We start from the raw sequence: 9535 nt of genomic DNA, 5'->3' as shown, positions 1-9535 counted from the left end.
ATTGGTGAGATATTTGTTTTTTTCCAGTTTTGACATCAGCTGATATCTGCACACATGGTAGAGATTTAACCGAAGATCTTAGCGGGAGTGTAGTCAATGTAGTCAATATGTTTCTTATTTTTCTCTATCCACAATTTCCCTTGTGGATCAATAAAGTTTGTCTAAGTTGTGGGGCAGACTGGCTCGTACCAATTCTAAGACAAAGTAGCCTATTTTTTTTAACTTAATCTGTCAGTAGACTCCATATGGAATTGCTAAAAACTACAACATAGATGGCAGGGAAGATGACACTGTCGAAGTGAAGGCACAGTCGCACAAACTGGGGGCTGTCTGACAGACCCCACTTTGTGCGACTGGGGAGCTCCCTGTCAGATACTGTGGTCAGTGGTGTAGGTGCTCCACAGGGGACTGTCCTGTCTCCTTTCCTGTTCACTCTGTACACCTCAGACTTCCAGTACAGTCCCAGGTTCTGCCACCTGCAGAAATTTTCTGACGACTGCTGTGGTCAGGTGTGTCAGAGAGGGACAGGAATTGGAGTATAGGACACTGGTTGCTGACTTTGTGGAGTGGTCTCAGGCGAACCATCTGGTCCTTAATGTGGACAAGACCAAGGAGCTGGTCATCGACTTCAGGAATAGTATGTCCCCGGTGGAACCCATCAAGATCCAGGGCCGTGATGTGGCAGTGGTGGGGCAATATAAGTACCTGGGAGTTCATTTGAACAGCGGACTGGACTGGAAGGACAACTGCAATGCTGTTTACAAGAAGACAATGAGCAGACTCTTTTTCCTGAGGAAGCTTAGGTCCTTTAATGTGTGCAGCAAGCTGTTGGAGATCTTCTATCAGTCTGTTGTGGCCAGTGCCCTTCACTTCGCTGTGGTTTGTTGGGGGAGCAGCACCAGCAAAAGGGACTCAAACCGGATTGATAGACTGATCCGGAAAGCCGGCCAAACTATTGGCTCGCAGTTGGAGGCGTTTGTATCAGTAAGGGACAAGAGGACACTGGACAAACTGCTGGCCATCACGGACAATCCTTCCCACCCACTCCACCAGACAATTGAGGGACAGCGGAGTTCATACTCCAACAGGCTCCTTCAGCTTCCTTCCCGCACTGTGCGATTCAAGAACTCCTTCATTTCACACTCCATCCAGCTGTATAATCACTCCCCATACAGCAACAGATAATATCCGCCTATTACCTGACACCTACTTCTCTTTGTTGTTAATGTCTATATTCTATTTTCTGCTGGACTTACTCTCTTTTTTATGCTGGGGCTGCCAAATATACTGTGATAGTTTACATAGCATTGGTATATATTGTATATATGTTATAGACATAGTATCTTTATATATAATATACTGTACACATATTAAGTATATATTGTATATATATTCGCAGATATGCTATATTTTACATTGCTATTCCTAGTCTATTTGTACCTGCATTGTCCTTTCCATCCTTACACTTTCCATCATTGTAACTAAGCTACTGTGTTGAACAATTTCCCTTGTGGATCATTAAAGTTTGTCTAAGTCTAAATGAGACACAACAACAAGCAGATTGAAACCGATCTCTAAAACAGAATGTATGCAAATTTTTGACCAAATAACCACCATTGCATGTTATGTACACCACAAGGACATGTTTGATACTTAGAAAAAAAATCATAATATGACCCCTTTTATTAATTGAGAAGGAATCTGTTTATGATCAATGAACATATTGACTGATAACTTCAATGATATGGAACTGGTTATGTTCTCAGATGTCCATAAATTAATAAAAAGTGCTGATACACCAGTTTCAACAAATTATTTGGGCGATTTGTTGTTTTTATCCCGGAAGGTTTCGACAAATAACAGAAATTCTGCGCTGTCGAGGCACTTTCTCTCCGTTAAACATTGACTTTTCATCTTTAAGGATCTCGTGAGTGTAGTCGTACCTGGCCTGGTCCCTGTTGTGAAAGTTAATAAAGCTGTTATTAGTTTTACCAAAGCAGAGTAATATCGCGTCTGCTTTTCATGTTAAACCTGAGAATGTAGAGGGAGCGTCGGGGCAGCAGCAGGTCCAGCCACTCACTGGGAGTGTCTCCTTTGACCAGGCGCATGACACTATCTGACAGCAGACTCAACCCAGTGATGGTGCTGCCACAGAACTGGTAAGAAAACAAGAGCACCTATGTTATTAATTTGTCTTCATGTGAATTTCATCTAAGGATGACTTACTTTGACACTGTCAATGTGAGGTTTGATGTAGCCGGTCTTGTCCAGATCGAGTACGTGCACAGGCCCGAGGAGAGAGCTACCAGCTGCAAAAGCGCCAGACCGGACCCGATTCAAGATATTCTGACATTCTGTCCCCCAGGTCACGCGCTCGGTTTCTCTGTATCCATGAATGGCCTGAATGAGAGGAGGTAAGAGTGACTAAGTTATAATCATGATGAAAACACGCTTTTACAGAATATGAACATAAAAATGTCATTTTAACATTTAAAGAAACAAGACTACATAAAACCCTTAAAAGTACAACATCACAATGACCAGAACTGTAGTTTGTTTGAAGAAGAATTCTGAAATCAAAAAGGTGTCTACTTTGCAAGCCAGTCAGACCACAGGCCCATTAAAATGAATACATAAGAAACAAATTCTTAAATTTATTTCATATACAAAACACAATTAACAGAGTAAAAAAAATATTTTGTTTTTATTACGGCTGTGCTGATCCATCGGCCACCAATCGGTATCGGCTATTACAATTAATGCCATTTAATGCAGGAAGCACGGAGCTACAGAGGTTAGTGCATGTGCCTCACGATACGAAGGTCCTGAGTAGTCCTGAGTTAAATCCCGGGCTCGGGATCTTTCTGTGAGGAGTTTGCATGTTCTCCCCGTGACTGTGTGGGTCCCCTCCGGGTACTTCGGCTTCCTCCCACCTCCAAAGACATGCACCTGGGGATAGTTGATTGCAACACTAAATTGGCCCTGGTATGTGAATGTTGTCTGTCTGTGTGTTAGCCTTGTGATGAAGTGGCGACTTGTCCAGGGTGTACACCGCTTTTTGCCCGAATGCAGCACATAGGCTCCGGCACCCCCCGCGACCCCGAAAGGGAAAAGTGGTAGAAAATGATTGGATGGATGGATGGCTATTTAATGCAGATCACAAACACTGATGCTCTCTGGCTGACAAGTGGTTAGCAGCTAATTATGTGTGTCCATACATAGTGAGAAGCCGCTCCCCCAACCTGATAATAATCACCTAAATACGGAAAATTAACTGAATTTCTTAGTATTTAAGTTTATCATTGGAGGACACGATTAAACATGTTGCATGCCGAGAAAAAGCCAGAAGCAGGCTAACCCAGCTTGAAACAACACCAATAAATAAGTGCTGAGTAAACTTAGTGTGACCATGGTACAGCAGAAAGTAAGAAGTTGTTGACAGAAAATTAACAAGTAGCTTAAGATCTCGAGAGGTTAATATAACAACAATTGTTGGTGTGTCAGCATTGTGACAGTCATTACATGACATGTGGAGGGTGGATCGATCCATAAATTGGTAGTGCAGATAACTAGTGTAGTGTCAGTATGTGATAGATACTAGAGAGATCGGATCGATCTTTTAATTTTCTCAAAATCATTTCTTGTTGATTTTGTGTGATGTTCACAAACTCAGGAAACATTCCCTGGACACAGGATGACTTTAAGGGCAAAAATCAAAGTGTTTTTGATTGATTTATTGAAACTTTTATTAGTAGATTGCACAGTGCAGTACATATTCCGTACAATTGACTACTAAATGGTAACACCCGAATAAGTGCTTTGACTTGTTTAAGTCGGGGTCCACGTTAATCAATTCATGAATTCATGGTACAAGTGTATACTATCAGCATCATACAGTCATCACACAAGTTAAACATCAGAGTACATACATTGAATTATTTACATTATTTACAATCCGGGGAGTGGGATGTGGAGGAGGTTCGGGTGGAGGTTAGGTTTGGTGGATATCAGCACTTCAGTCAACAATTGTACAGCCCTTACCTCTGGGCTGATACTGAGGGCGACTGTGTTGATTAGTTTGACGCGTGCAAATGATTGAATGTTCAGTACTGTAGAAATGTGTATGGATATGACAATCCGTTTATTCCAAGCTATCAAAAATAAATCAAATGGTAAATGGGTTGTACTTAAATAGCGCTTTTCTACCCCATTTTTAAGGAGCCCAAAGCGTTTTGACAGTATTTCCACATTCGCCCGTTCACACACACATTCACACACTGATGGCGTTAGCTGCCATGCAAGGCACTCACCAGGACCCATCCGGAGCAAGGGTAAAGTGTCTTGCCCAAGGACACAACAGATGTGACTAGGATGGTAGAAGGTGGGGATTGAACCAGTAACCCTCAGATTGCTGGCACAGCCACTCTACCAACTTCGCCACGCCGTCCCTAAATGTAGGTTATATAACAAATTATGCGGCACAGTCGAAACTTGTTTGTCCTCCAATCGCCCCACCCGAGCTCACACCTGAACACAATTTAAGGAGGCTATCCCTGTCAACACTTCCTGGTTCTTAACAGGAAGGCAGCGGGGCGGGGGGGTGTGGTCGGGCGGCGGGGGGGTAGGCAGCGACGGCGGCGATGACCAAGAAGAATGCGGAGTTGGACTATAATTACAACACTTTATGGACATATTTATATACATATTTATATAATATTTACATATTTATATAATATGTACAAGCTCCATTCACAGACAGAGTCCCACTGCTTTTATGAGAGGTCGAGCGAGTCAAAAGCGGAAAAAAAAAAAATATATATATATATATATAATTTTTTTATTTTTTATTTGTGGCAGCCGTAATTCTTTCGTGGCGGGCCGCCTCAAATAAATGAATGTGTGGGAAACCCTGGTGTTAGTCTAGGGTTGTAGTTGCCTGGAGGTGTTCTTTTAGTGCAGTTTTGAAGGAGGATAGCAATGCACCTTCTTTTACTCCTGTTGGGAGTGCATTCCACATTGATGTGGCATAGAAGGAGAAGGAGTTAAGACCTTTGTCGGATCGGAATCTGGGTTTAACGTGGTTTGTGGAGCTCCCCCTTGTGTTGGGGTTATGGCAGTCATTTACGTTAAAAGCCTACTGAAATGAGATTTTCTCATTTAAACGGGGATAGCAGGTCCATTCTATGTGTCATACTTGATCATTTTGCGATATTGCCATATTTTTGCTGAAAGGATTTAGTAGAGAACATCGACAATAAAGTTTGCAACTTTTGGTCGCTAACAGAAGAGCCTTGCCTTTACCGGAAGTCGCAGACGATGACATCACCCGTTGATGGCTCCTCACATCTTCACATTGTTTTTAATGGAAGCCTCCAACAAAAAGAGCTATTCGGACCGAGAAAACGACAATTTCCCCATTAATTTGAGCGAAGATGAAAGATTTGTGTTTGAAGATATTGATAGCGACGGACTAGAAAAAAAAAAAAAAGGTAAAAAAAAAAAAACGCGATTGCATTGGGATGGATTCAGATGTTTTTAGACACATTTACTAGGATAATTCTGGGAAATCCCTTATCTTTCTTTGTGTTGCTAGTGTTTTAGTGAGTTTAACAGTACCTGATAGTCGGAGGTGCGTGTCCACGGGTGTCTTGACGCCCGTGTCTCAGGGAAGTCTACGGCAGCTTTATGGACGGCGCAAGCTCAGCTGATCTCAGGTAAAAAGCAACTTTTTACCACAATTTTTCTCACTGAAATCTGCTGATTGACATTCAGTCGGGATCCATGTTCGCTTGACCGCTCTGATCCATAGTAAAGTTTCACCTACGGGAATTTTAAACAAGGAATCCCTGTGTGTTTGTGTGGCTAAAGGCTAAAGCTTCCCAATTCCTTCTTTCTACTTTGACTTCTCCAATATTAATTGAATAAATTGCAAAAGATTCAGCAACACAGATCTCCAAAATACTTTGTAATTATGCGGTTAAAGCAGATGACTTTTAGCTGTGTGTGTGCAGCGCTCATATTTCCTAACAGTCCGTGACGTCACGCATACACGTCATCATTACGCGACGTTTTCAACAAGAAACTCCGCGGGAAATTTAAAATTGTAATTTAGTAAACTAAACCGGCCGTATTGGCATGCGTTGCAATGTTAATATTTCATCATTGAAACATAAACTATCAGACTGCGTGGTCGGTAGTAGTGGGTTTCAGTAGGCCTTTAAGGAAGTAGTTTGACATGTTCTTCAGTATCAGGGAGGTGTAGCGGATTTTGTAGACTAGGCTCAGTGCAAGTTGTTTTACTCATTGCAGTGAAGCAGCTGATTCATTGATTGATTGAAACTGTTATTAGTAGATTGCACAGTACAGTACATATTCTGTAAAATTGAACACTAAATGGTAACACCTGGATAAGTTTTTCAACTTCTTTAAGTCGGGGTCCGCGTTAATCAATTCATGGTAGCCGTCACTTAGTCAGCCGCAGAGCCAATCAATTAAGCTTGTGGGCGCACTAAGTAAAACAGCTTGAATATAGCGCAGTGCTTCTCAATTATTTAAATAATTGGGAGCCAAACGTGGTAAATGTGTGACCCCTAACCACCGAATGGTAAAACCATTCATATAAATTTAGCTATGGTTTACAACTTACGTCATCCCAATGATTAAATTCGTAGCGTTTCTTCTTCAAACCAGGTTCCAGTTCCCGCAGAAGAGCGTCCTCCTCCTCCTGGGTGATGAAGCCCGTCCTCACCTCCACCTGTGACCCGAGCCTGCGCACCAGCTCCCGGCTTGACCCGACCACCAGTGCCGCGTCCCCCGGAGCTGTCAAGTCGACACAGGACGAACCCAGGTAACGACTGTAACTTTTTAAAACACAAATACCATGGGCGTATTCGGCCGTAACACGCAACAGTTTCATTCTCTTGTCCGAAATATTGCCTTCGAGCCGTTATATGAAACAGCGTTTTTTATATATATTTGCGTGCTAAACTCCACTAGCTATGTCGGATGCCATATTGATAACACAATGCATTGTGGGTAATGTAGTCATGGTTGGAAGCAAAGCCTGCTTCCTTTTCACATGATGCTGCAGTTCCTAACTATAACCACGTGGGGTCAGTAAAATTATGATTTTTGTTCTCCCACTAATGCAGGGGTCGGCGACCCAAATTGTTAAAAGAGCCATATTGGACCAAAAATACAAAAACAAATCTGTCTGGAGCCGCAAAAAATTAAAAAGCCATATTACATACAGATAGTGTCATGGGATATAAATTGAATTATGAGGACTTAAAGGAAACTAAATGAGCTCAAATATAGCTACAAATGAGGCATAATGATGCAATATGTACATACAGCTAGCCTAAATCGCATGTTAGAATTGATTAGCTTACAGTCATGCAGTGACCGAATATGTCTGATTAGCAATCCACATAAGTCATCAACAAAACTCACCTTTGTGCATTCATGCGCAACGTTATAAGTTTGGTGGACAAATTGAGACAAAGAAAAAACTGGCATAAAACACGTCTTAGAAAGTCGGAGAAAGTTATACATGTAAACAAACTGTGTTGAGTTCAAAGACAGCCAAAATTAGTAGGACAAAACGGCGCTTGCCAAATACTTGAATCAGTGAAGCATGTTTAATATAAACTGTGTGCTTTATAGCAATTAGGGACGTTTGTATCATGTTTGTCCTACAGAAACCATATTAAAACAAAAAATATGTTTTTTCCCCTCATCATTTCCATTTTTCATATTCCGGAGAGCCACTAGGACGGCGCTAAAGGCTCCAGAGGCGCGGGTTGCCGACCCCTGTACTAATGTTTCCTTGAGTCACAGGACATGCATACAATTCCATCCATCTATCCATCCATCTATTTTGTACCGCCTGTCCCTTTCGGGGTCGCCCTAGTGTGTAAATGTTGTCTGTCTATCTGTGTTGGCCCTGTGATGAGGTGGCGACTTGTCCAGGGTGTACCCCGCCTTCCGTGACCTCAGCTGCATTCGGGCTGAAGGCGGTGTACACCCTGGACAAGTCGCCATCTCATCACAGGGCCAACACAGATAGACAGACAGCATTCACACTCACATTCACACATTGGCAACACTAAATTGGCCCTAATCAACCTATTCCCAGGTGCATGTGTTTGGAGGTGGGAGGAAGCCGGAGTACCCGGAGGGAACCCACGCAGTCACGGGGAGAACATGCAAACTCCACACAGAAAGGTCCCGAGCCAGGGATTGAACTCAGGACCTCCGTATTTTGAGGCACATGCACTAACCCCTTTTTCACTGTGCTGCCCATGCATACAGTAGTGTAACTTTAAAAAAAAAGCCTAATGGACATTTTTGAAAATAGACTGACTCAAGCTACTAGCGCAAACACTAGCAGATGCTTAAAGCAATACTTCAAAGAAAATTGATTGATTGAAACTTTTATTAGTAGATTGCACAGTACGGTACATATTCCGTACAATTGACCACTAAATAGTAACACCCGAAAAAGTTTTTCAACTTGTTTAAGTCAGGGTCCACGTTAATCAATTCATGGTAGAAGCTTATGTTATTGACCAACCCATCTGTAGGAATGACAGTTGAAATAGTACATCATGTCGGTTATGCAGAAAACACCAATCTTCTAATCCTCCAACATTGAACATTACCTATATAGTCGTACATTTTCATTGAAAATTACATCAAGATCTATTAAATCATCTGTATGCATAACAAAAAACACTTTTAGATCCCTATGTGGTGTGAAAATTATGGAAGGGCCTCCAATATGAGCCAGTTTAAGAAACAGCACACCTTTTTATGTTTACAAGGTACAAGACAATTCTGACAAATTATTTAGCTGTTAACTTGAATTCATCCATTTATCATTGTTTAATGAAACCCATAGAGTTTGATAACATTTCCTGAACTAATACATGTATTAGCATTTAATTAGTGTATTGTACATTCTCTATGTATTCCGTCCATCCATTTTCTACCGCTTGTCCCTTTTGGGGTCGCGGTGGGTGCTGGAGCCTATCTCAGCTGCATTCGAACGGAAGGCGGTGTACACCCTGGACAAGTCGCTACCTCATCGCAGGGCCAACACAGATAGACAACATTCACACTCACATTCACACACTAGGGCCAATTTAGTGTTGCCAATCAACCTATCCCCAGGTGCATGACTTTGGAAGTGAGAGGAAATTGGAGCACCCGGAGGGAACCCACGCATTCACGGGGAAAACATGCAAACTCCACACAGAAAGATCCCGAGACCGGGATTGAACCCAGGACTACTCAGGACCTTCGTATTGTGAAGCAGATGCACTAACCCCTCTGCCACCGTTATCAATCAATCAAAGTTTATTTATATAGCCCTAAATCACAAGTGTCTCAAAGGACTGTACAAGCAACAACGACATCCTCGGCTCAGATCCCACATCAGGGCAAGAAAAAAACTCAACCCAATGGGATACAATGAGAAACCTTGGAGCGGACCGTGAATGTGAGATGCCAACAGATGGGATGTTCATGTTTT

The 9535-nt window shown here is 42.2% G+C and overlaps 1 protein-coding gene across 1 annotated transcript; it reads right to left on the bottom strand.

The window, feature by feature from the left end:
- Positions 1-1665: 1665 nt before the first annotated feature.
- On the bottom strand, positions 1666-7043 carry alkbh7 (alkB homolog 7). The gene is made up of 4 exons (XM_061885282.1): positions 6647-7043; positions 2227-2400; positions 2032-2156; positions 1666-1955 (listed from the first exon to the last, which is right to left on the bottom strand). Exons 1-4 carry the CDS (start codon positions 6914-6916, stop codon positions 1835-1837), a joined length of 690 nt encoding a protein of 229 aa, XP_061741266.1. The 5' UTR covers positions 6917-7043; the 3' UTR covers positions 1666-1834.
- Between the last annotated feature and the right edge of the window lie 2492 nt (positions 7044-9535).

This window comes from Nerophis ophidion, linkage group LG23 (assembly GCF_033978795.1).
Source record: "Nerophis ophidion isolate RoL-2023_Sa linkage group LG23, RoL_Noph_v1.0, whole genome shotgun sequence".
Taxonomy (NCBI): Eukaryota; Metazoa; Chordata; class Actinopteri; order Syngnathiformes; family Syngnathidae; genus Nerophis; species Nerophis ophidion.
Note: the sequence above shows the minus strand (reverse complement) of the source record. Positions and strands in the feature narration are given on the sequence as shown.

Excerpts from the sequence above, each read along its gene's own strand:
- alkbh7 (XM_061885282.1), bottom strand. The coding sequence starts at position 6,916 with ATGAAACTGTTGCGTGTTACGGCCGAATACGCCCATGGTATTTGTGTT. Across the intron at positions 2,401-6,646 it reads AATTTAATCATTGGGATGAC|GCCATTCATGGATACAGAGA; the intron begins GTAAGTTGTAAA and ends CCTCTCATTCAG. Across the intron at positions 1,956-2,031 it reads CGCTCCCTCTACATTCTCAG|GGACCAGGCCAGGTACGACT; the intron begins GTTTAACATGAA and ends CTTTCACAACAG.